The following is a 27565-nucleotide window of genomic DNA, read 5'->3' as shown; positions in this document are numbered from 1 at the left end:
ATTACTGAAGAGAGAGAAAACTAACGGAAGAGAGGAGGTGCTGATGATGCCATAAACTATGAAAGGCCGAGTAGAGGAATAAGAGAGCATATAATGGGCTTTTTTGTAAATTTAATCATCTTTATTCTTGTTTACCTTCTTCTGTACTGGCCAGGGTTTTGTAATAGCAGAGATATCACATGCTGTCATCAGCATCGACCTACAGAAGACAAGCATAACGAAGAAATATATCTGACTGACCCACACATAAATTCATTCTTCCCTCCTGAATGCTGGACACTCACCTTAGCAGATCTCGGTGATATCCGTCCTCCCATACAAACTGACTGTTCTTAGCCAGCTCAAAGAATTCTGTTCTCTTCCTGCAAAACCAAATATAGCATTATGAACAAACGGCAAGAGACTGTCAAATTTAGTTCACTGAATAAATCCCTTTTGTAGGTTTCTAAAGCACCTCTGTCTCAGCTGTAAATGACATCTGGTACCTACTTCATGTAGAGAGCCAGGTCAGTGGCCAAAATAGCCTTCTCAATCATCTTCAGTGTTGCCTTGTACTCATCCAGAGAAAGACCGCTCAGAATCTGATTACCCTGAGAGAGAGAGAGAGAGAGAGACAGTAGGTATGAAAGAAAACAACCTTTTTTTCTATATTATTATCTCAAGATGTACTGTAGTGGAAGAATGCAGTTACAATGTGGACACATACATTTTTTTCTTTTCTTTTTTTCTTTAAATATTCCCACAATATACTCTTATATATAAAATAATGGTTCCAAAAGAGGGGGTTTGCAGGAGTGCCGCAGAAGAAACGTTTGGGTTTCCCCAAATAACCTTTACATTTTATTAATTTCTTGCTTTTTTATTATTGTGAAGACATTTTCAGAATTTAAAGAACCTTTTTCCAGTATAAATAATATTTTGTGCAATGTAAAGTTATTTACATTATTTTAAATAGTGTAGGATGCTGGGATATAGTTTTGCTATGTGATTGCTAAGATTTTCTGGGTGGTTTCTTCTAATGGCCTGGGCCTGAAAAGCCCACTTTCAAGTCCCTATTATATTCCCTAAAGAATTTTTCTAAAAGTACCTCCTTCAAAGAATTTCACACATTTCATCATTATACAGTATATACTGTAAGTAATAGCACGTCCCATCAAAAAGGTACATACTTTGAGGTATCATTCACATTCCGCAAATGGTGTGAGCATATTATGTTCCAAATGTTATTAATTTTTTTAAATTAGAAGTTTATATAAATCACCAACTTTAAGAATGGGCTTATAGAGAAGTTTATCTCAACAAATGCTACACTGAAATAATGTCAGCATGTTGCCATAACAGCATCAAGGCCCTAGACAACGAGAAAAGCATGGTCCCAGTCTTTCTTATTGAATTTGCTGAATGTGAATGAGAGTAATTATTCCCTGTGTGTAAATGCAATATGACCAGCTAATTGTTTTCCAAGATACAGCTTATTATTGTATACATTCTCCATGGCACATTTTCTTCCAGAATTTGACAGCAAAAAGAAGAAAAATCATTTATTTATTTATTATGTATGGGTTATATTTCAACTATTATACTTCATAACAACTATTTATACTATTTACTATTTACAACTATTTACAAATATTTATATTTCATAACATTTTTGAAGACCTGTTAATGGCCATTTAAAAACCATTAATCTCATAGCATTACTTACTAACTGCTGTATAAATGCATTAATGCCTGCTCTAAACAATCTGTGTAAATATAGGCCTCCCTAAATGTCACTTTAGATGCCTGAAAACAATATATTGTTTTATAATGATATTCTTTGTTTAATATCTATTCGATGCTTTTCTTATTGAACACAATAATGATATAAGCTTAATTTTTGATTAATTTGAATAATGAGACTCTTATATACTCACTGGACTGTTGAGAATCATAAGACACTGGTCAAAATGATGGTGCTCCATCGTGGAGTGGCAGTACAGCTGGGCCAGTGGATGGTCGCTTCTGTGAAAACAGTCGAATATGCCGCATCATTATCATTTTTACATATCCATCTTGTTGGTAATAACACAACCTGATACACCAAACTAAATTCAGTACAAACCTTTTGATGTAGGAGTTGTTGACACCTCGATGATCCAAATCATGGCTCAGTGTTGCAATCATTAAAGCTAAAACCTCCAAATCACTCAAATTACTCTGTAAAGGAAAACACTGCTATATAAAATGATCAAACTTCTATGGGATTGGTTAATGCATTGAAAATCACTGCAAAATATAGCCATGTTGTCCAAAAACAAATGCAGTCGTATGTAAATCTGAATAACTATAATTACTTTTTGGTAAACAGGCAAACTAAATCCAATTAGACTTTAGCTGGCAAGTCAAAACAAGACTTAAATAATAGTTCTCAATTCATAATTCATAAAACTTATTTAAAACAAATAATTCATAATAATTTGTAATTGTGAATAATTGTAACAAGTTAATTCAACACACTGTTCTTGATAGACTTTGCTATTCAAAGAAAGCATGCATTTTCCATCAGTCTAAAACAAGTACTGTAAATAAATGCTAATTATTAACTACCACTGTAAAAAACAGAAGACATTTAAAGTGGAATGCATAATAAAACTGTTCTGCTAGTTATAACTTTAAACTGGTTTCTCTATAAAAGGAAACAGCCTAAAGCTTTTCGACATATTCAAAAGAGAATTACTACATAATATTTTTAATAACAGTTTTTATTCATTACTACTCTTTATACTGTACTTGTGCTAGCAGTCTTGAATCCAGAGTTGCACACCTTAATACACAGATCAGCAAGCTTATGTCCTAGTTACTGTTTAGTTCCAAGACAGACAGTTTATGTGTTAATAGGTGTCAGTGCGGTTACTGATTGGTGCTATGCTGGACTGAACTCAAGTTGAAGCTGTACGCCAGACGCCACAGTTGCCTGTGTGGTGTTTGTTATCAGAGCCACTGACCTGAAACCGCCCAGACTTCAGCACAGCAAACATGCACTGGGAGGTGTTGAAGGCATGTCGCCAGTTGTGGTAGACCACATTCTTCCTGTAGTTCTTCTTTACGCTTAAGATCCACTGACACAAACTCTGGAACAAGGTTAATAGTTATTTTTATAGGTATAAAAATTAGCATGAATAAAATAGAGTGCTGCAGGGATTCATATATATTCATATATATTAGGGATGTAATGATTAACTGCGAGCCAGTTGATAATCGATTCAAATATGTGATGATTCTAATCAGATGAGATTCTAAACAAATCTCTATTCATTTAGGTTTTGCTTCAAATTTTATCTAATTTAGATTAAAAACTGCTCATGTTGCATGTATGCAGCATCTTTGTTTGGATCATGATTAAGTGCTCAGTGGTTGCCTTTACTTTAACTTTAATGGAAAGAACACAGACAAACAAAGCCTTATTTTGTTTGTATGAAGAGATTTCTTTTATTTGTGTTATCTATTTGATTTGGGGCTTTTTTTACATTTAAATTTAGTTTTGCTATTTAAATGTATTAAAATGTAGTAATTTAGCAGACACTTTTATCCAAAGTGACTTACAAATGAGGACAATAAAAGCAATCAAAACAAACAAAAGAGCAATAACATGGGAGTGCTATATTAATACATTATTATATTGCTATTTTTCAGTTTGACAAAAAAAAAAAACGTGCAGCATTTTTAATTAATTTATTTTGAATCGTGAATCGAATCGTGAGTTGAGTGAATCCTTACATCACTATCGTTACACACACACACACACATACTTTTTCTTTTTTTGTAGGCTAAAACCTAAAGACAAGTTAGAATTTTTTTTAAAAGCGGTTGTTAATAAGTGGCTAAATGGGACAAATTCATTGGGTATATTAAATATCATAATGGCGAACAGGAAAGCTCATCTACTCAATAGACCACTTTCACAATCATGCTCATGCAAACTATTCTGACTCCAAATTTCAGGGAAAATCTATACTTAAAGTGTTGTCAAAAGCTTAGTGGTGTTGATCTTAAAGTCACAAGAGCAAGGTGTAGTTTGTTTGTTACTTCTGGGCATTGTATTCAGGCTTCAACATCCATATAAGTCAAGTCAAGTCACCTTTATTTGTATAGCGCTTTATACAAAGGCAACAGTGGCTAGGAACCAAAACTCCTTCGGTGATAGAAATGGAGAAAAAACCTTGGGAGAAACCAGGCTCAGTTGGGGGACCAGTTCTCCTCTGGCCAAAGTGTGAACACCATTATAATGTAAACAAACCTCTATGAAGCATGCACTTTTGTTGCTCACAGAGCTTATTTTCTGTAATAATCCAAAAGGCAACTGAAAAGTCCTGTCAAGGAAACCAATGTAATACTTTTGAGCTGGCCTACAAAAATATGTTATCAGTGCAGCACTCTATAGATAGAAGCAAGGCAAAATGACAATTTTGTCCTTAAAATGGAAAGGTAATTACTTTGATATTATAACTGATTTAAATTAAATAACTCTGAATGAAACAGGATGTTAAGGTGGGGTTTGGACTAAAACTCTTCTATTTAAAACACAATCCAGCAGTGCATGTTAATCTTTCAACAAAAAGTAAGACCACATAGACTATGGGTTAATTTTGATCTATATCTAAATTTGATCTATATCTGTTTTCACAAAGTCACATTTAAGTGTTCCTTCATTCTTGTATGTAACGCCAACATTTCACATTTCAAATCAATTATCAATGGATATAATAAAGTTTTGCTTAACCATTTTGTTTATTGTAGGATGTCTAGTCACAATATAAATGGGTTGTGAATAATAAAGTCTCATAGGTTGCAATTTCATGTTAACTAGAAACCCAATATTTTATTGAATAAATGTAATTTTTTTTTGCTTAAACACCCTTTTCTAAAAAAATATTATTCACAAATGTATTTAAAAACAAAGATTAATTTACTCTGAAACTGAAAGCATCCAAAAATATAAGAGTTAGATAGAATCATTAGCAGATAAATTCAGGTGATCTCAACAAAACCTCTTTTTCTAGGCCACTGATGACTGGTGCATTCATATTAAGTGAGTGTCACTGACATTCTTGGTCAAAAGTGCCATTAATGTATTTAGGTTCAAAACATGTAAAGTTTGACTAGAGACAATTTGTACTAATAATTTACTGGGTCCTGAAACACTAAGTAAACTTCCCACAGTGAACATGATTAATTTCTCCAATAAAATGTCGGTCTGGTGTAATGTATGCCTGTGTGCTATGTTCTGTTGACATGTGATATGTATATTATCAGAGGAGCCTGTGATTGATCAGGGCTCTGTAATGTGGTGGCCTCTATTAGACCTGCTTTCATTCACTCGGTCACACCCATAAAAACCAATAAAAAAGGGAGACTTCATGTCCTGCCAGGAAGATACCTCTCCTAACAATAAAGGCCATAAAAGGAGCTTGTTGCAGCCGATCAAACACAGAGTGAAGCCTGATGTTTTGCTTTAATAGTCAGCTGAACCTGATATGAACCTGATATCAATTAGAGTTCAAACTGCAGGAGAAAGAGGACTGCTCTTTATTTTCTTCTTTATGAGGGTTTACTGAATGGCTTCCACAGAATTAATTCATAATTGAGCAAACAGATTGCTTCTGGCTCCAAATTTACAAAACTATTCAGCTATTCTAATAAAATCAAATCAATAAACTGTAAATAACACTTAACATAAGTAACATTACATTAATAAAATCTTAATATTTTAATTTGTTGACGCTGTGGAAAAACAGATAATTTGCACCGGGAATGTGCTACCCTGGAAGTGGCTTTGGCCACGCCTCCATCGGGAAATGGACAGGGCCCGGAGTAGAGGGAGGTGCTCTCGACCCATCAGCCATTCCAAAACCTCCTAGTGTATCGTCTATTGACTTGGTTATTCCAGTAGAGTGCTGCCAATAGAGACTAAAGTGGATGGTGGAATGCCTTGTTGGATACTGGTTCTACAGTCACGATTATTCATTGACAAAAAGGGTCCTTTAGACAGCTCAATCTAATCTGGTGACTGTCATGAGTGAGAAAGCAATGTTGATGGGTTGCTGTGAGGTACAGGACACAGGGTTGCTGAGATTCCGGAATGTTGTCTCTTTGGTATCGACTTCCTACACCAGGCAGCTGTAGTTTTGGATGCTAGCTGGAAATTGTTCGGTGCCCATTCACTTTAATTCTATATGGCCGGGTCCTCAGTCACGCTACATGGGCCTTCCAAATCCTAGCTCACATGCCAAGGGAATCCCAGGTCCAAGCTCTTCCATTTTGTCACCAACATTACATTTTGTAGAGACACCATTTTCTGGCTCTACACTTGGGATTTTCACCATTCCACCACCTACTGCCTTTGATAGTTGGAACTGCAGTCAAGGTGGGGAGAGCCCAGTTTCAATGCAAGTCTGTTGGGGAGAGAAGTAGTGAGGGTTTGGAGGAACTCCAGAAGCAGAAATGTGGCAAATGATGGAATGCCATTATATGAGCAAACAGATTGCTTCTGGCTCCAAATTTACAAAACTATTCAGCTATTCTAATAAAATCAAATCAATAAACTGTAAATAACACTTAACATAAGTAACATTACATTAATAAAATCTTAATATTTTAATTTGTTGACGCTGTGGAAAAACAGATAATTTGCACCGGGAATTTGCTACCCTGGAAGTGGCTTTGGCCACGCCTCCATCGGGAAATGGACAGGGCCCGGAGTAGAGGGAGGTAACATCTTTGCCACCTCAGCTAGTGATGTCGGGTAGACAAAGTTGGTTGGTTGAAGTTGGTACAGCATTGTATCGACACTGGGGATGCACCACCCATCCAGCAACGTGCATAACCTCCCATAAGGCAGTTGGCTGCAGATCACTGCCTAGAAGAGATGAAGGCTTCAGGAATTATAGAACCATCGGAAAGCATGTTGACTTCTCCATTTAAATTGGTCCCTAAGAAGGATGGTGGCTGGTGTTTCAGACATCTAGATAAGGTGACTGTTAAGGACTCTTACAGGTGGTTCTCTTCACTAGATCTGTGTAGCGGGTATTGGCAGGTCCCCCTCAGTGCTGACGCAAGAACGATGACTGCCTTCATGACAGGGACAGACCTCTGGCAATTCAAGACCATGCCCTTTGTTCTGTGCAATGCTCCAGCAACCTTTGAGCGGCTGATGGAGTGAGTGCTCCAGGATATTCTTAGAAAGCCATGCCTGGTCTATTTGGGTGACATTTTAATGCATGGAAAAGACTTTGAATCAGCCTCGACCTTGTCATGACCAGGATAGCCAAGGCTGGTCTGAAATTGCATCCAGAGAAGTGGCAGCGGATGCAAAAAGCTTTTTTGATTGCCGCAGGGGTGGCCACTGATGATCAGAAGATGGAAGCTATTCGTGATTGGCCAGTCCCATGCATCTTAGGCAGTTGTGGGCTTTCCTTAGACTAGTATCGTATTATTGGAAATTCATCCCTGGGTTCACAATTGTTGCCTCTATCCTCCATGAGTAAACAAAATAAATCACAGTGGTTCCAGTGGGGGCAAGAATACCAGCAGGCTTTTGAAAGCCTGAAAGAGGCTTTGTGTCATGCACCAATCTTGGCCACCCCAGACCCTAGGCAGAACATAATTACTGTGTGACCCGACCTGAACTTATAGCCATGGTGGAGGCAGCCAGCCATTTCAGACATCACCTCTGCGGTCTTTACTTTGTGATCTAAACAGATCATACTTCTCTACATGGCTGTTGCTTTCCGGAGCCAGTGGGACAGGTGTCATGGTGGATAGAATTCTAGCAGGAGCTTTAATTCACCACTGAGCATCGCAAGGGGGAGAGTCACCAGAATGAGGACAGGTTAAGGCACACCTGTATAGCATCCTGCCCACAACGTGAGCAACAGGCTGGATATGTGATACAAAGTAGCATGGGCCATTGAACAGTGTAAGGACCCCGAGCTTCAGGTAGTCATCAACTGGGTGGAAGCAGGAAGGAGAGCTACTTGGAAAGAGGTCATGGCCTCTGGATCAATGGTGAGGTGGCTGTGGTCCATGTGGGATGGCCTGGCATTGAATTTGGGAGGGTTACAGATAGGATTCATGGAACCTGTGACGGGCGTAATCAAGTGACAGACAGTAGTGCTAAAGTCCTGTCATCTGTCCTGTCACCTGTCACCCAGTCCTGGCTTTGGAAGCAATGCATGGGCAGCCGGGGGTAGGACATTTTGGAGTAAACAAAACATTAAAACGAGTTCAGACCTGTGTCTGAGCCAGAAACAAAAAGACTGGGATCTTCAGTTGCCAATGGTCTTGCTCGCAAGTCAAAGTGTAGTACAGGACTGGCTGCAGTCAGCCCATGAGTTTGCTCATCATTAGGCTTTGCAGGTGGGTTTTCAGCAAAAACAGGCATATGACCATCATTGTACGGGATGTGATTTTAATGCTGGAGAGTTGGTATGGGTCTATAGTCCGAAGAGGCAGAAGTAACGTTCACCTAAACTTGATTATGCCTTGGTAGGACCCTGTTACGTAGTGAAGAGGCTTGGAGAGTCTGTTTACCATGTTCGGAAGAGACCTGGGGGTGGTGGTTTCATACCGGGACAGGATTTCTACATATATGGGAGAACAGCAGCCCTTCAAGAGCAAAGGTCAACGGCAGACTGCTGGGGCAACCCACCCTGCACACGGACAAGGGGTGGAGAAACTCAGCAGGAAACAAACCACAGCCCATTGGGTGCTTGCAAAACGGATTCTCATCTCTTGTCTGTTTCTCCTGGGAAAGTGCAGAATGTCACAATATGTTACAAGCTTCTGATCAGATAAAATCTTTTGACATGCGCATACTACATTAATATGCGTTTCCCGCTGTTGTCACACACTGTTTTAAAAAGCACACAAGATATTCATCTACTTTGTGTTATAATTAGGTGATGACCAGCACATGAACTGTTGTGCAGTACTGCTTACTTTATAAAACAGCAAAAGTGCTCTTTCCTGTACCCAAAACCAGCTATCTGTTAATGAGGGTCTCAAGGACTGGTGGGACGTTGTCCTGCTCCCCTTCACAGATGCTGAGTGAAAGGGGAATTTTATGATGATAAAACACTCATTTATGATACTTCTTCCACCAGAAATGACAGCTCGTTCCGTGCATCATACATTATTATGCTATTTTTACATCACTGCACATGCGCAGTACTTTCCAGTTTTGGTTTTCAATCTGATCAAGTGTTTACGTGTCCTCTCACTTGGATTATAAAAACAATAAACCACCCCTTACAATGCGATCGAAATTTTAGTCAGACATGGCCAATTCAGTCCCACTGACATGGTTACATGTGATTTTTTTTAATTCTGACTGTGCTTCTAGTCCTATTACAATCGGATTAGTAGGGTCCATGTAAAAGGAACTACTGTTAATTGATTGCTGAGGTGTCATGGCTTAATCAGTGGTTTGCAGTGATTTAAGAACTAAGAGCTAAGAGCATTGTTAGGCATAATGAGGAACATAGTTAAATGTTCCAAAACATAGTTATTACATATGTTTACATATGTTTAAAAAAACGTATAATTATATATATATTTTTAAGTTGAAAATAGATTACTAGAGTAGTTTTTTTTACAAGAAAATTTAGTTTTCTGTCTTTATAATAAAAAATTGCATGTTTAAATCAACGTGTTAGTTTCTTTATAATTCTTTTTTAAATTTACTAGCATTGTCAAAGTGAAAATTGTTTAAAAGTAAATCTAGCAAGGGTTTATAAAATAAACACAATGAAACAGTAATATTAATGTAACGAATTCAGAGGTGTTTTTTTGTTTTGTTTTGTTTTTTTCAGTAGAAATACAACAGGACATAATGCTTTTGTCAGTGGTTGCCAAGTTGTTCTAAAGTTTTTAAGGTGTTCAGAAGGGTTATATAATCCATAATGCATTCACTAAAGTGCTATGGGTGCTTTCTAGGTGGTTTCTACTTGACCCAGGTCAAATGAGCTCATCCCCAATGCCCAAGTCTCTCAAATTTGGGTTACTATATATGGCTGATGATTTTCACTTTACGTCTATTTATCTGTTTTCCATCCATTTAACCATCCAGTGAAATACTAAGTCTGATCTTTTAGAAAAGAAATAGCACACCGCACCATATTACAACATGTTTTGACATAACTTGTCCAATGTGTTTGTCTTGAATTATGAGTTTTAGTGTAGTAATGAGGCTTATGAAAAAGAATAAGAACTAATATACAGCACAACTACTAACAAATAAAATAAACTTAAAGGGGTCATATGATGCAATCTAAAATTTTTCTTTCTCTTTGGAGTGTTACAAGCTCTTGGTGCATGAAGAAGATCTGTAAAGTTGCAAAGACTAAATTCAAACTCAAATTCAAATTCAGCTCATTCAAACACGCCTCAACATGTCTACCTTACTATGTGGAACTATTTGCATAATGCCACCCAAATGTTTATGGAAAGAAAGAAGGGGTGGTTTCAGTAACCGCAGTTAGTGTTGAAGCAGCCATATCAGGGAGATGCTTTGGGTTTCTAGGCGAAAGCAAAAGCACTTTATTTGGCCTTCCGAAAGTAGATGCATTTAGGAATCTTTAAGATTACTTACAAGTTACAACAGAACAGCAAAGCATTTTATGGACGACCATTTCGTGAACCAAGGAGAGGAGGTAATTCTGACTTTGCTATGACAATCTGGCACTTCTGAATCAGCTACTTTAAATATGTTTTGTTATTAGTTTATGTATTTGCTATTGAATGTTCAAATACAGAGTTTTGCGTGTCGTATGTGTGTGTGTGTGTGCGCGCGCATGTGTGACAGAGAGAGAGACAAGGTTACACAGTGGAAGCTGTCTTAACCGTGGCTTGTGTACTGCATCTGTCATGTCCTTCTGTTCCCCTTCCGGGCTTGAACTGATGGTAAAACTAGGAACATTATTAACTTTAAAAAAAAAAAAATTAAAAGATGAAGCTCACAATTATGGAAAGGAGCGTTACATTTGGCCAATCACAATGAACTGGATCATTTGACCAATCAGAGCAGGCTGCACATGTTGGAAGGAGAGACTTTGTAAAAAACGACGCGTTTAAGAGAGGTGGGGCATAGAGGACTTACAATAATATACAGTATTTAAAAAATAATGTGTTTTTTGAACATTAAAGCATGTCAGTATATTCTGTTAGACCAAATACAAAAAATAATGATCTTTAAAAATCCTATAACCCCTTTAACAACAGAGTCCAAGCAGGTACCTTGTACTTCATCTGAAAATTCTGCACAAGCTTGAGGTCCACAAACATGCGGATTGTTGCTTGGGTCGTCTCAGCATCCTTCAGGTCAAAATCACTGAAGCTGAAGTCCAACAGTCTGAGAGATTGAGCGGAGGGAATCGTAGCCTCCTGTGAAGTTAGGACAGACAGATATTGACATGACACCGTAAAACTCAAAAACACACACAGACACACACACACACACACACACACATCTGAAAAATCACACTTATTCACTCACTTACCAGAAAACGAAAACTGAAAGGAAAGAGATCACTGTCTGTCGGGTATAAATAATCAATGAGCTGCGATCAGCATATTGCAGTGTGCAGGATGAGCATTTAGCTGTGCACTTGATTTATATTCTTGTGCTGAAAACATCAGGTTTATCGCATAATGCAGAGCCCATAAATAATGTCTCTTCTCCTATCTCCTGTTGTTGGAACAATTACTTGCAGAGATGGCACCATTTTCATATACTTTTGTCTGTTTATGATTAACTACAATTCAGTTATTAATAATTATAAAATAGACACATATTAGTAGTTAATATTTTTTTCCACCATACTCAAAATTAAGCATATGTTTAGGTGTTTTTACATGCCTAATGAATTGTGCAAACAGTGGTAAATCTGCATGCTGACCTTCACTTCATAAGAGTAACTGGTGTTATTAACAAACTAATGACTCTCAGTTGAAGCAGAAATTCTGCCTCTGTCCATGTCTTAATTGCCTGATTATTCTCACAGGCCTAACCAGAGCAGGATTTCCATATGGACAACTGAGAGTGCTGTAACCAAGCAACCTGTGCTCTCTGGGAAATTCCCTGTGGGTGTCTGAAGATAGGAAATTCCTGTTTTCTTTACAAATGTGATGTAGAATAAGACTCATTTGAAGCAATAAAAAAAAACGCAAGACAGCAATTTTAGCATGTATATGAAGTTTCCCTAAAAAACAAAGCATTTTAAAAGTGATACAATGTGAGTTTGGGAATTGATAGGCAAAACCACTGAAAACTACTTTAAAATAGCAGCCTGTCGAGCTACAAAGATACACATATGTGACCCTGGACCACAAAACCAGTCTTAAGTCGCTGGGGTATATTCTTATCAATAGCCAAAAATACACCGTATGGGTCAAAATGATGATTTTATTTTTTATGCCAAAAATTATTAGGATATTAAGTAAAGATCCTGTTCCATGAAGATATTTAGTAAATTTCCTAACCTAAATATATCAAAGTTTAATTTTAGATTAGTAATATGCATAGCTAAGAACTCACCTGGACAACTTTAAAGGTGATTTTCTCAATATTTAGATTTTCTTTGCACCCTCAGATTCCAGATATTCAAATAGTTGTATCTCAGCCAAATATTGTCCTATCCTAACAAACTATATATCAGTGGAAAGCTTATTTATTTAGCTTTCAGATGGTGTTGTGGGTTACATATGTTACTGTTTTGGAAAAGTAGCTGGCTAGACTACTAGCTAGCTAACTACATTAGGGCTAATATCTTAAATGAATGAAACTTTCCAACATATGAAATAAATGTTCAGGCAGGAAAGCAAACTGATTCTCAGGCCTGCCTGGCAGTAAATCTCTTTCCCAATTTGTGCTACTAAAAATATAATTAATTCATCTGGGTTGCTAATTTTAAACTAACTTCTTTTAAGGACAAAAACATTCATTAAAACACTGTTTTATTAAACAAATTCAATAAGTTCCATCCTTCCCCAAGCAAGAATATACTGTATACTCCATAAAGAGAATGTTGCTATACAACAATTTGCTATCGGTTTTGCACAGTGAACATGTTTCACTTCATCTGTGACTGTGAGTATATTATAGTATGCCAGTATGTGTATATTAGCCATGTAGCAATGGCTTTAAGCATGGCTCAACCAATCTGTTTTCAGATTTGAAAAATATTTTTCATAAATTGATATTTATGGAAAAAGCAATCCTTATAACATTGTGGTTTGAATAACAGAATCAAAATGATGGTGGCACAGTTTGATATGATATGATGAGAAATTGTAATTTACCGCAGTTACCTGGAGCGCTCGTGTCTCTTCCTCTGCAGCTGAGGCATGATAAGAGAGGACCTGCAAAATATGCACACACACAGCTACATTATGTAAATGGGATTGCAAAGTTTTGTTTTGAATATGTTTAGCTTATAGAAAGTATACTGCAAAACATTGCACATTTTAAGTATGCATTTGGGACTACATTTGCCAGAGCATCCTATATACAACCAGAACATGATTTGATTTGACTGAACTGAAAAAAAAAAAAAAAAAAGATAAGGACAAAACATTTCTAAATAACCCTTATTCTGAGATAATAACTGGATTCAGATAAAACATACACAATTGAGATCATGTGACAATGGTGCATACTATTTAGCGGTGTACTATTTTTTTCATTTTAAAAACAGCTACATGTGTTTTTTTCATTTTTTATTATTAATATTTTTGAATACAGTGCTGGGGGATGGAGGATGTTAAGTGAGGATTAGGACAAAGGAGACGCCTGATGTGGAATGCAGCCATTGTGTCAGCTGCAGGAGACAGCTTGCCACCAGCACTTCTGACTGTGACAGCTGTGAAAGAGTGAAAGGATATCAGCCGTGAGCATCATGTGTAGCATCAGGTAAAAATCGTACATATTTTAAAGTAAGAGTTTAAAATATTATAAAACCTTTTAACTCAAAAAATATTCCTCAGTCCAAAAAGAGCATTATTAAAAATAAGCTGGAAAACTGACCTATTTTCAGAGATCCAGTGATGTCACACTTGAACAGCCTATACTGTACGTCACCCACAAAGTAAGGACATCCCTCAGTGCCCAACCAGTCACATTAAACTAATATTGAGGCTGGATGAAAACAATGTCCCTGAGTATTTTAGACCAATCCGAATTTCGAATTGGGGGAAAATAAAATGATAAAACATACATTTGACTGAGGGAATATGCTGCTGTTAGTTTCCATAATTTATTTTATTGTAGCATTTTGTTTTTATTTGTTAAACAAATAAAATTACACTCACCTCAAGTGTGACCTCTTGCTTGGCCATTGCTCTTTCCACTGCCTCATACATCTGTGTGTTCTGGATCCCCAGCCCACAAAAGATAGCAAAGGCCTCTAGAAACTGCTCATCGTTCCTATTAAAGGCTTTTACTTCCCCCGAAGCTTCATCTATCTTATTGACCAACTGGCAGACACCTGCATTCAGAGGCAAAAAAACAAAAATAATTATATATATGTATGTGTGTGTGTGTGTATGTCTCTCTCTCTCTCTCTCTCTCTCTCTCTCTATATATATATATATATTCATATGACAGAAAAACAGAGGGCAATAATTACATAATGAAATAATCCCTTTTCAACTTGAATAATGTGTCCACATATGGACATCCTAGTGCTATCTATGTATGTATCTATCTATACACACACACACACACGTTTGTTTTTGTGAAAAGTGGGGACATCCCATAGGCGTAATGGTTTTTATATTCTGCAAACAATATTTTCTATTGCCCTACACCTAACCCTCACAGGAAACTTTGTGCATTTTTACTTTCTCAAAAAAAAAAAAAAAAAAAAACTTGTTCTGTATGAATTATAAGCGTTTTGAAAAATGGGGACATGGGTTATGTCCTCATAAGTAAACCTCTCCTTGTAATACCTGTGTCATACCCATGTCATTATACAGAGTTGTGTCCTGAAATGTCACAAAAACATGCCCCCACCTCCACACACACATTACATTTCTGCCTTTCTGTCTTTTTGGTAATTTTGGACAGATGAATTCTCCATTTACTTTTATTACACGGAAAAAGTGTCCAGGAGCTTCTTTATAAATTTACCTCCTTGATCCAAAAATGAAAGCAATAAATTAACCTCTATTATACGTGAAGAGACTGATAAAAATAGACAAATTAATTAATTATAAAACAGAAAGTCTTGGATTTATTTTCAACCTGAATTGTTCAGGGAGCATACAATAGAAGATATAAACCATTCAAACCCTAAAGAAAATGACAGCCTAAATTATTTCAATCAATTTTGACTTTCATTATCAGGTTAATACTGTGCACTTGTATTTGACCAGCACCACTTCTTCCATGTAAATTGAGATTTATTGTATTATTTTTCTATCAGGTATAAATCTTAAATGTAACCTACTGAATCACACTTCTACACAAAAAGCCACACAATCTGAGTTATTATTTACTGGTGTGAAATTGAGTGCATGACATTAGGATTAAAGTTTTTTTTTCATACGAGCAATTGTAATATGAATGTTTGTTTTAGTAAGAACCACTAATAATGACTTTTTAAAATGTTAAAAATTGATCATAAAATATTCAGCATCAGCAATTTTGACTGATAGCTCAGATTGTATAAAATGAAATATAAAAAACAGACATACCTATCACTTTGTCTTTCTTCCCATTCCTTATTGGATTGCACAGCAGACTTTTGATTTGACCATTTGAGTTTTGTAGATTTTCACTCTTTTAAAAAGAAATGCAATAAAGAGATGTCAAATAAAATCAGTTTAAAGCAGCTTTGGGAAAATTGACAGTTCATAGCACAAAATGGGGGAGGTGGATGTCTGAATGAATAAGAGCTCTGGTAAATCCCAGGAACATCAGGATCCCAGAGCGGGATTACCCTATGCCAACTGACTTCCCTGTCCAGCTTTCCACTGTGTACTTACTGTCCATGGAAATCGCTGGTCTTTAGTGACATCTGCAATGTTCAGTGGCTCCATAGTGTTCTTCACATACTGGGCATAAATATAGTTAATCTTGTTGAGATCACATTCTCTGTAAAAGATAGAAAAAAAGTTTAAGCACTCCTGCTGATAACTACACTACAGGTAATTAAAATGTATCTGATCTGATGTGCAGTGTTGCTAATAAAATGATGATGATAAAAAATGTAGCAAAAGGTTTTTCGAAATGGAAACCATGCTAAAGGAATAGTTCACCCAAAATAACATTTCTGTCTCAGTTTACCTATTTTAATGTTTTTCCTAACCTATATGGCATTAATATGAATTGATATACCAATAATAAAAATATAGTAAGTTTTAAACCTCACTGTGACGAGGGGGGCGGGGCCACGCGCCACTCATCACACTCACAATTTTACGCCTCATACAAAGAGAGCATTTGTTGAACCCAAGCTGCCAAACTTACTAATTTTCCACTTCCTCCATATTTTGAGGTCACACTGTAGTAGACATTTGCATCTGACCACCTCCACAACAACACAGCCACACCTACTTTATCTAGCTTGTGTTTACTGACAAGACTTTCATCTTGTTTCATCAAAACACATTTGTCAAAGAAGAACAATTTTTACCAATACCCAGGAATAATTACACTGTTAAAAATTACCAGCATTTCACAATAATTAACAGTATTATTTTACAGTAACTTGTTGTAATTAAGTTTCCCTGTAATATCCCAATGAATACCTGTAAAAACTACAGTATCCTTGGATTTTACAGCATTTAACACTTATTTTACAGTAAAATATTGCAATCTAAAACCTGCTGTTATATCACAACAAGGTCTGTAATATCACATCAACACATTGAAAAAAATTAAGGATTTCACAACATTAAACAGTATTAATACAGTGAAATATTGTATTGAAATGTGCCCTGGGAAGTCACAGGACATAACCGATCTATTTTGAATTGAAGGCGCCATCGTGTCCCCTCTTCTATTCCGGGCTGAATGGAGAAGGTGAGCAGCATGCATGTTTGCAGCACTTACATATGATATTTTAACATAATTATAATATATACTTTCAAGTAAACGTTTATCGCACAGTTCACATTTGTTAGCAAGTGTCCGGAATTGTTGAAAATTCTCTCACAGCATTTGCTAATAGTAGTAATGTTAGTAATGACGAGAGTTTCGCTAATATTTTACATATAAATATCACAGTTTAGACAAATCTGGTGTTTGTAAAGTTTATAAACCAATGATGGGACAAGCATTACTATTTATGTGTGCATATTTCTGTAATTAGTCAAGGTTATCATAGATTAGCAGGGCTAACCGTTAGCTGTTTAACTTTAATAACTTAGTGATTCAAACGGTCAAAAAATATTTTTCCAGCGGATATCCTAGTTACAGTATGACTGAGGCCGGTGACACACTGGCTGCGTGGCGTGAGCGCCGCGTGTCTGAAGCGTCCCAGAAGCGTGGTGGATTCTGTGTCTTTACACACCAGAAGCGTGCCTGACGCGGCGCTGGCGCGCTGCTGCTGTAGAGGGAGACCGTTGACAGACCAGGCTCATGTCTTCATTACAACAATATATACTTTTTTCTACACACCTACACCTAAGCCTACTGATAAAGGACACCGTCAAAAGTATTTACGGCGAAATAGATTATGTTTGACAGGTGCAATATTTGAAAATCGATAATTATTATTTTTTTTATTACATTTATATCTGAATTTGTCAACCTATAGACTTTCAAATATCAAAATATCAGGAATTCATATGTATTTGTGTACAAAATGACATTTAAACATTTTCCTATTATATTTAGCCTGGAAAAGCTTCCAACACGCGCGCCTGTCGCGGTAAAAATAGGCGTCGGTTCTATTTCTAGCAAGCAAGCGTTTGCCGCGCTGAGACGCTGGAAAACTCTTGCATGCTAAAAAATAGAACCAACGCCTGTTTTTCACCCCTCATTTACACTGAACACGTGTGCGGCGCATTACGGCTGCGACAAGGTTTTATTCCGTCCTCCACGCGGTGCCAACTCACACCGGGAGCATATCAGAAGCGGAGCGACTGGATGCGTGAGACCACGTGATTGACTTTCGTCGTCCATTCTCCTACCAAGGATATATTGCCAATATACATGCAATACGTTTGGGAGTCTGCACAGGGTGTTTATTTTGAAATTGACAGGGATTTTTGACTTTTATTTTGTATTTCCGGTGCGACTTGGACGCGCGTCCGTCAAAAATAGACTAGGCGTCTATATTTAGCGAAGCGGCGCGGAAGCGTCTGAAACGCGCCGCGTAACGGCCGGGGTAAACACAAGCATTGACTAGAATGGGCGTGATCAGCTACGGTAGCCGTGTCGCAGCTGTAATTCGCCGCACACGTGTTCTGTGTAAGGGGTCACGCGCCACACGCGCGTGTTGGAAGCGTTTCAAGGCAAAATGTACTAGGAAAATATGTTTATATGTCATTTTGTGCACAAAGGCATATTAATTCATGACATTTTGATATTTGAAAGTCTATAGGTTGGCATAGGTCAGATATAAATGTAATTTAAAAAATAAAATAAATTATTATAAATTTTCAAATATTGCACCTGTCAAACATACTGTCAAAACATACTTTGCTGTCAATACTGTTGACGGTGTCCTATCAGTAGGTGTGTAAAAAAAGTTTATATTGTTGTCATGAAGACAGCTGGCACGCTGCTGCTACTGTAGGTGACATAGAGGGAGGCCACCGAAAAACCAGGCTCTTGTCTTCATGACAACAATATAAACTTTTTTTTACACACCTACGCCTACTGATAAAGGACACCGTCAACAGTATTGACGGCAAAATAGACTATGTTTGACAGTTGCAATATTTGAAAATCGTCGGTCCTATTTCTAGCATGTGCGCGTTTTCCGCGAGCCTCCCGCAGGCAGTCTGCAAGCTCTAACCTGTTAACATGGGAGCGGAATTAAAAACAGACACGCCACGCAGCTGAGACGCTTGCGCTATGCATCCAGTGTGTCGCCTGGCTTTGGTTCCATTTCTAGCATGCATGCGTTTTCCGTGCGGCTCGAGTACCGCCGGAGACATATAGCTAAAATTAAAATACAATTATTAAATTATCATAATCTGCAATCAAACTGAAATTCTTATTGTTGGTTTCCTTTGTGTAATTTCTCCTTTTTCTTTCCTTTTCTTTTCTTTCCAGGTCATCAGAGGGCGAGGCTAACCATCCTTTTCAGTGTCAGGCTAAGAGTGAGGAGAAATAGATTAGGTACAGTAGGTGACTAGTTAACATGCACCACAATGTTCAACTGTAAATTCGTTGGCTGTAAGCATGTGTCTGAGAATGTGTGTAACTATGTTCAGCACACAAAACTGCATAGCAATGCCCCCAATTATCACTACCAGTGTGGGGTGCCTGACTGTTCACAGATGTACAGAAAACACACGGGACTGCAAATTCATATGTATAGGCAGCATAGGTCCTACCTGCAAGCTGCTGGGCCTATACTGCCTGGTACATCAGCTCTACCACCTGACACATCAGCTCTACCACCTGACACACCCTTGAAATGTCTGCTTGAGGCTTGTGCATTTAAGTGTGACACTTTGGCCTCTCTTATTAAGCATTTGAAGATGCACATGAGGGAAGGAATGGTAACTACATGTCCATTTAGAGGTTGTGATTGCACGTTCACACACGTGATGACTTTTGCTTCACATATTTCCAGAAAACATAGGTGTGCAGAGGATTCAATTTTAGATAACCTTGTTTTAGACAAGTCTATTGCTACAGAGCCGTTGACAGGACCCAGTCAGTCATATTCAGAGGCTGACATGGAACATAATGAACCACAAATGCCATTAGCTGTCGACGAAAACCTATTTTTACAGAACCTTACACTTTTTTACCTGAAATTGCAATCTAAGCTACTCTTACCAGCAAGCACCATTCAAACCATTATTGATGGCTTTCAAAGTGCTCATGAACTTGGCCTGTCCAATTCCCTAAACATTCTGAGTGAGAAACTAAAAGAACTCAGAATCCCTCAGGCCACTATAAGCAGCATCACTGAGGAAATGAACAGAGATGATCTACTCACACTCTATAACAGGGGAATGCTCAGTACAGATGCAAAAAGGAAGGCTGCTTTCAAAGAGTGTTTTAACTATGTTCATCCTGTTCCTTTGCTCTTGGGCAATGATGAAAATGACAAAGAATGTTTTGCTCAGTATGTTCCTATTCATGAGACATTGGAGACACTTTTCAAAAATGAGTCTCTACGCGAACAGTATACCATAACACGTTTGCAGCCATCTACTGATGCTGTCTATCAGGATGTCAAGGATGGAGAAGGCTTTCAAAGTAATCCAATGTTGAAAGCTGACCCTTCTTCACTTGGTTTAATACTGTACCAAGATGCCTTTGAGGTTGTCAACCCCCTGGGCTCAGGGAAAAAAAAACACAAGGTTTTAGCAGTTTACCTAACTCTTACTGATATCTTGCCTCACAATAGATCTTCTATTGATCAGATGCAACTTGTTCTCTTGTGTAGGGAACAGGACTTTAAGTATTTTGGGGTAAATAAAGTTTTTGCTCCCCTGATTGAGGACCTCAAAATTCTGGAGCAGAGAGGTGTAGTCACATCTGATGGCATTATACTAAAGGGCTATTTGGTTGCCATTGCAGGAGACAACCTGGGATCCCATTCTATTGGGGGATTCTTGGAGAACTTCAGTCGGTCTACTTATTTTTGTCGATACTGTGAGGTGTGTAGAGATGATTTCCTGACTAATCCTATATCGTGTGGTACCAAAAGAACAGCCCAATCATACGCAAGTAATTTGCAAGAGCAGGAAACTACTGCCACCGACTCTGTATGCGGCATAAAGTTTGACTCTCCTTTCAATCAGCTTTCACATTTTCATGTTTGCCAGCCTGGCCTTCCACCATGTCTAGGCCATGACTTATTTGAGGGAGTCATAGCTTATGACCTTCCTTTATATATTCGCCATTTAGTTGAGGATAATCATTTTACATACCTGCAGTTAAACAGGTGCAAGAACCAGTTCCGATATGAAGTTAACGATGGTAAAGACAAACCAGCAGACCTCTCTCCCAGCAGCGACAAGCTCAGTGGGCATGCAGTTCAGAACTGGTGTTTGCTTAGACTTCTCCCACTCATGGTGGGTGACAGGATTAAAGATCCCTGCGAAAATGAGGTGTGGCAAATGATTTTGCAGCTGAGGGAGATTGTTGAGCTCATCTGTGCACCGGTCATTACAGAGGGCCAGGTTGCGTATCTTAAAGTCCTCATAGAGGAGTACATAGACAACAGGACAAGGCTTTTCCCCAATGCCCCCCTCAGACCAAAGCACCATTATCTGTGCCACTATCCATCTCTCATCATCCACTTTGGCCCACTTATTCGCCTATGGACACTCCGATTTGAGAGCAAACATACATTTTTTAAACAGTGTGCCAGAAAATTGCACAATTTTAAGAATTTGTGCAAAACTCTAGCAGAGAGGCACCAACTTCTACAAGCGTACTTGAGTGCAGGAAACTTGTTCCCTCCACTTGTACAAGCAGAAAAGGGTACTGATTTTCATGTTGACGATTACAATGACAGGATCAGGGCATCTGTAGCCAGTTGTCCATTCCAGTTACAGTCGGCAGTGGCTTCTAACTATGTTACAGTCAAAGGCACAGATTACAGAAGGGGGATGCACATTTTACTAGAGAACAGTGATGAAGGGCTTCTTATTGGGAAGATTATGCTAATTATTGTTGTTCATAATTCGGTCTATTTTGTCTCAGAGAAACATACTTTTGTAAAGTTATGTGACACAGGTGTGTACTGTGACCTAGGAGTGGCCCAAGACAATTATGTGTGCATTAAGCAGGAAGATCTACTGGACTACTATCCTCTTTCAGCATACAATGTGTATGATCAGTCCCTTATTGCTCTCCACCATTCTTTTCCAGAGGCAGTATGAGCAGGGAGGAAAGTGAGGATACAGGATATGTGAGGAGAGATGTGAGTAGTAGAGCAGTACAGTGAAGCAAACAAAGTTTTTTTTTTTTTTTTGGTAGCCTTGAATAAAGTTGATTTTGTCCTTAATTTGCTTTGTTGATTGAAGAGACTATAGTATGAAATATGCATACAGTGTAGGGATGGCAAAAATGAGAAATTACAGTGTTTCATGATTCAATACTTAATGAGACTAGGCCAAGGAAGCAGTGTTGTCATACTTGCCTGATCTCCCTGATGACCTTCTTACCACCATGCTGGATGAGCTTGGGGTCGAGTCTATTGAAGATCTGACCTTGGTGGAGGAGAGGGATCTGGTGAAATACCTCAAACCTATCCAAAGTCGGAAGTTAATGAAGGGCATCAAGGACGGTAAATGCATCTGTTCACCCATTACATTTTTAATTCTTTCATGTCACTGAACTAGGGCCTTAGAACATTGCACAACTGGTAGACAATATGCTTTGTATATAGTCCCAAGCTCACACACTTGTTACCTGTCAAATACTATTGGATGAATTGATTAATCTCAGGTGTGCAGCACAGCTTATAGACCTTATTAATGTGTGTGGCATTTGTTTAGTGTGACGTAATGGGTTGGGGAAATGTATAATAGGTATAAAAAATAATAATTGGAATTACAAACTCATTAAAAATGGGCTATTTTTCACTGCTGTTGTTTTCAAAACTGGAAATACATAGAACTGAATGCAGCTGATGCTTATTACTTGCATGCATTTCCAAACTTAATAACAATAGCAGTGAAAAACAATCAGACCCTTTTATGATGAGTTTGTAATTCCAATAATGTATTGGCCTGTTATTTTAACTATTGTTCTTTTACGTGGCATTATCAGAGTAATCTTTTAACATGAGTCAATGGCCACTTCTGCGTTCTCTCAACCCATTATGTCACATTCTAACAAATGGCACTCACGTGAATACATTTGAATTGCTTCATCCAATAGTGCTGACAGGAAACCAATTTATGAGCTTCCTCCAGGAAGTACTGGAGCGGGACTACAGTTAAGCACACAATCTATTGACCCCATAGCCCTTCATCTTGCCCTATCTTAATTAATAAATTGTTTTTGTGCCTTCTAGGACTTGCTACTCTTAATATGGAGTTGGTCTCTGCTCCTGATCCAAGTGCTCCAAGTTCCCCAACTCCCTGTTCTCCAAACACAACATTCCAGCCTCCAAATCAGCTGTTGCCCAGCCCTCCAAGCACTGCCCCAAGCACGTCAAGCGCTTTACAGTCTGGCATACCATGGCATGTTGACTTTCGTCTCAACTGGGACCAGGTGTCATCAGCCATTCGACTTAGAGTGGAAAAAGAAGAAAGACCATTGCCAGACGAGAGAAGGGCCTTTGTGGCCATGCTCGTGGACCAAATGATGCAGCATGACCGCAACCCAACCAGAGCCATGTGCCACAGCGTTGTGAGAAACATTGTCAGGTAGGGATGGGACTATTATAAATATTAGCTGTCAGTTGATCCCCAGCCCAGCCCCAACCCCTTCAACTGTTTGTAACTTTCACTGATTCATTCCCTGCACCTATTATGTAACAAGGGTGCAAAAGTGAAGACTTTGTAAACATGGTTTGTTTAAACAGAGCTAGTATATTCAAGAAAACCATAATTGTTTTTATGAAGGTCTTGTTTAGCCTGGTGTTTTTATTTTGGTCTTGTTCAGCCTGATGTTTTTTTTTTTTAAGTGTAGTTCTTTAAGTAATCCTTACATTAGCTGTACGCTTCTGTCATAAGTGCCACAATGGTGACATATTTTCTAATTATCCCACCCACATTTTCAGGAGCCATCCAAAATCATTTGGCGACATTGGCAAGTATGGTGATACTGCTGGAGACGGATGTCACTCTCTTCTGCAACAAGTAAAAACAAGAGTGGAGTATAAAAATAGGAATAAAACTCTTGCTCAACGCCGCAGAGAAAGAAGACCACGCACGGGAATGGCAGGAGAGGCCAGACTGGCAAGAGGTCCTGTTGACCAATACGGGTATGTGGCAATATGTATGTGGCAACATACATGAAAAGACTGTCAATATTTGTTTGAAAGAATGGTATATGACCATGAAGATCCCTGAAACTGGACAAAACATACTTTTCTCTTGACTACTTTATTGACACTTTGACATGGACCCTTTTCACAGCAATCATGTTGCGATGTTAATAGTGTAGTAAACACAGGTGTAATTACCTGTGATTATGGCCTTGTTCCATTTAGGATTAACTGAGCCAGGTCACTGATATTGTGCATAGTGGCTCTCTGGCATGCATGGTTGTGGTACACTAAATACCTTGACCTTAAAGGGATATTCCACCATTTGGGGAATTAAGCTAATTTTCCACCGCCCCTTGAGTAAAACAATTGATTTTTACCTTTCTCCCATTCATCCAGTCGTTCCCTGAGTTTGGCGATACCACATATAGCTCCAGCCTAGCATAGATCATTGGATCGCATTAGACCATTAGCATCTCGCCCTCAAAGTGACTAAGATTTCCTGAATTTTTCATATTTAAAAGTTGTCTCATCTCAAGTTAGAACATGCAATAAAATAACAGAGAATGAAATGTGGCAATTTTCTAGGCTGATTTGACATGGAACTATACTCTCATTCTGGTGTAATAATCAAGGAACGTTGCTAACTTACCATGGGCGCTGTGATATTACGCAGCAAGACAACTTTTAAATGGGACAAATTCTGGAAATCTTAGTCACTTTGCAGGCGAGATGCTAATGGTCTAATCCGATCCAATGATCTATGCTAGGCTGGAGCTATACATGGTATCGCCAGACTCAGGGAACTGCTGGATGAATGGGAGAAAAGTAAAAATCAATTGATTTTACTCGAGGGGAGGTGGAAAATGAGCTTAATTCCCCAAATGGTGGAATATCCCTTTAATTATTTTGATAAAATACACCTGTGTTTACAACACTATTACACTGTAACATAACTTCTGTGGGATGGGTCTATTTAGACAGTCACAACAGGGAATCAAACTGCTGACCCTTAAGTCATGAGACGACTTGCTCCAACTTCTGAGTTAAAACCATCCTCAATAGTATTGTTACTCTGTGATGCCCACTCCTAGGTGTGTCAGGTGGGGCCCAGCAGATTTGCCAGAGGGGGAGACCGAGGCAACGTTGGAGAATATAAAGAGGGATCTGCTGAACATCTACTCAGGCATGCCATCTATTGTCTTTTTGGGTAATTTTGTTTAGAATTTAGTAATTGGTCAAGATCTGAACACTGTGTGTGTTGAGCGGCTACAAGACCAAATTGTTACTTGGGTACTAACAATACATTTGTATGTCTGTATACACAGAGGAAGGAATGAGTGGGGCAGAGAGAGCAGAACCAATGATGGAAAAGACATATGTCATCCTGCGGAAATACCTTAACAAAGTGCCTTCTGCAGCAATGTCTGAGATCAAACAGGAATGGCCATTTCTCTTCTCTCAGAAATGCCTATTCTCGCACTTTAACCTTCTGACGGACGTCAATGTCCTTCAGAAGCTACAGGAGGCAATTAGTCGACGAGGACAGACCATCCTGGATTACTGTGCAACACTGGACAACCCCAAGATCCGTGATGTTCTGGCCTGCTATGATCCAGACTCTGACAAGGCTGCCTGCATCCTGCTGCTCCTAATGTTGTACTTCAGAGAGCCGAAAGAGAGTTTGATGCTTGAAGTTGATGTAAGATTTTTCATTCAAATATTTAAAATGCAAATTGAGTGATTACATTATCAACATTTACCTTGCATGATTTACTACCTCTGACCAATGAACAATATTTATCCTTTATCCTAAAACCATGCTATTGTGTGTTAACTATGTTACAGCCATGTGCCACTGCTGTGGAGGTCAATACTGCAGAACTCCCCGGCACCCCCTGCTTGATCATTCAAGGTAATGTTACTTTGATCTAGTACCGACATTTCTAACTCATTATTTTGTTTTCATTCTAGAAAGCAGATCCAAATCTTAAGCAGATCCAAAGTGCTCAAAACACATAATGTTGTATCTGTTCATTTCAGGTGACATGATGAAGCCCTCTGGATGGCTTTTGTCAATCGAGGGACATGTCGTGATGGGCCCACACCCTTTCTTTTTACACGGAGTAGCTGCTTTCTTCAGCAGCTATTACGTATTCAACCTTGAGTATCCTGCCGCTGGATCTTCAACGCTGGAGTTCATTCAAAGGTATTTTATAAAGATCACATTTAATCTTGTAATTCACATTATAGTACAGGCTTCCAACTCAATGATTGTCTTGAGGTTGAAAATGCTGACAAACAAGGTACATGAGGCTAGCCTGGTGAGACCATCCTGATCTCGCGAACTCATTCAATTTCGCTCTGCAGATCAGTCTGGGTTTCTACACATGTTATGCTGACAAATACCTGCCGGTCCAATCAAAGCTATTTATTTAGTTTTGCTACCTATCATAGTAAAAAATCAACCACTTTGCCTCAGGCAAACCTAACCTGAGGCACCTTGGCTAAAAATGGCAATTTTATGGTGAGCAGAATATCTAACAAGTTTGAATTATAAATCTATTAGGGTTCTATGTGGGGAATAAGCACAGCAAAAAGCACACCTTGATAAATGCTGTCTGCAATATATACTGTAAGTCTATTTAAAACTGAAACTATCTTTGCTTATTAACAGATGCTTCCTGGGCATCAATCCTGAAAGAGGCTCAAAGACCAAGAAGCGGACAACAATGAACCCTCATGTGAGCACCCTTTTGAGGAAACTTATTGACTTTGAGTGGGCATCATAGTTTTTTTTTTTGCAGCAGCAGCAGCAGTAGTTGTCAGGCTCAGTTTTGAGTAGCCTTGTTCTTTTTGTAATTTTTCAAGACAACTTTGCACTACAAGATTTTTACACAATGCTGTTCCTTGTGGACTCATTATAATGTTTGAGACAGAGAGGAGCACCTGACATTACTTCATCGCTCTCTCCCTTGCTCTCTTATCTTGCCATGAAGGCCTCATTCCCATCCTGTCCATTACTGTTATTGTGACACAGCTAGTTGAATAGTTGAATTTTGCGACAGGTAGTTGAATTGCAAGTTTGCACAATTTCTCTGCATTTTCTGCATTTTAAGATGGCTTTTATGACTAGAAAGTTGAATTTGTTGAACTCTTGAGGTTCTTGGCATCTACTGTACATTGAACAATATTTTTTGTTAATAAATATGCCAATCGGCTAAAGTTGTCTTTACCTCAGAGTTGTTTGTTGGGGGGAGGGGGTTAATAGTACAATGATTGTAAATTCACAGTAAATGGAAGCTTTATCTGCATTACTTTTACAGTAAGTTATAGGACAATTTTAGCATGACTTCCACAGTATACATTGTAAATTCACAGTAAATTATTGTCAACTTGAACATTACTTTCACAGTACACACTGTAAAAGTACAGGGTCTTGTTGTAAT

General features: G+C 38.3%; 2 protein-coding genes and 1 long non-coding RNA gene across 4 annotated transcripts in view; 2 read left to right on the top strand and 1 right to left on the bottom strand.

Annotated features, from left to right (window-relative positions):
• The window catches only part of LOC128016584 (cGMP-specific 3',5'-cyclic phosphodiesterase-like), a 39131-nt gene that overhangs the window by 2695 nt on the left and 8871 nt on the right, over nt 1-27565 (bottom strand). Inside the window, exons 8-18 of one of the 2 annotated variants that reach the window (XM_052601212.1) lie at nt 16024-16132; nt 15733-15817; nt 14347-14522; nt 13339-13398; nt 11275-11421; nt 2988-3113; nt 2105-2199; nt 1917-2004; nt 490-590; nt 285-362; nt 136-199 (exon numbers count right to left, since the gene is read on the bottom strand). In XM_052601212.1, coding sequence (XP_052457172.1) covers nt 136-199; nt 285-362; nt 490-590; nt 1917-2004; nt 2105-2199; nt 2988-3113; nt 11275-11421; nt 13339-13398; nt 14347-14522; nt 15733-15817; nt 16024-16132 — 1129 coding nt within the window. The remainder of the gene's footprint in view (nt 1-135; nt 200-284; nt 363-489; nt 591-1916; nt 2005-2104; nt 2200-2987; nt 3114-11274; nt 11422-13338; nt 13399-14346; nt 14523-15732; nt 15818-16023; nt 16133-27565) is intronic. The other variant, XM_052601213.1, reaches the window with a different exon arrangement.
• Nucleotides 8345-9560, top strand: LOC128016597 (uncharacterized). Its single transcript, XR_008184218.1, has 2 exons — nt 8345-8397; nt 8531-9560. It is a non-coding gene; the product is annotated as an uncharacterized LOC128016597 (long non-coding RNA).
• LOC128016593 (uncharacterized) lies at nt 22228-27345 on the top strand. Its single transcript, XM_052601226.1, has 8 exons — nt 22228-22466; nt 23199-23553; nt 23910-24113; nt 25211-25302; nt 25445-25818; nt 25965-26031; nt 26160-26325; nt 26794-27345. Exons 1-8 carry the CDS (start codon nt 22349-22351, stop codon nt 26906-26908), a joined length of 1491 nt encoding a protein of 496 aa, XP_052457186.1. The 5' UTR covers nt 22228-22348; the 3' UTR covers nt 26909-27345.

Source organism: Carassius gibelio, chromosome A7, assembly GCF_023724105.1.
Source record: "Carassius gibelio isolate Cgi1373 ecotype wild population from Czech Republic chromosome A7, carGib1.2-hapl.c, whole genome shotgun sequence".
Lineage (NCBI taxonomy): Eukaryota > Metazoa > Chordata > Actinopteri > Cypriniformes > Cyprinidae > Carassius > Carassius gibelio.
The sequence above is the reverse complement of the archived record's forward strand: the minus strand, read 5'-3'. Positions and strand labels throughout refer to the sequence as shown.

Coding starts and splice junctions, on each gene's coding strand:
- LOC128016593 (XM_052601226.1), top strand. CDS start 22,349: ATGCTGGATGAGCTTGGGGTCGAGTCTATTGAAGATCTGACCTTGGTG. Junction 23,554..23,909: donor GTTGTGAGAAACATTGTCAG/GTAGGGATGGGA, acceptor CCACATTTTCAG/GAGCCATCCAAAATCATTTG. Junction 25,819..25,964: donor GTTTGATGCTTGAAGTTGAT/GTAAGATTTTTC, acceptor ACTATGTTACAG/CCATGTGCCACTGCTGTGGA.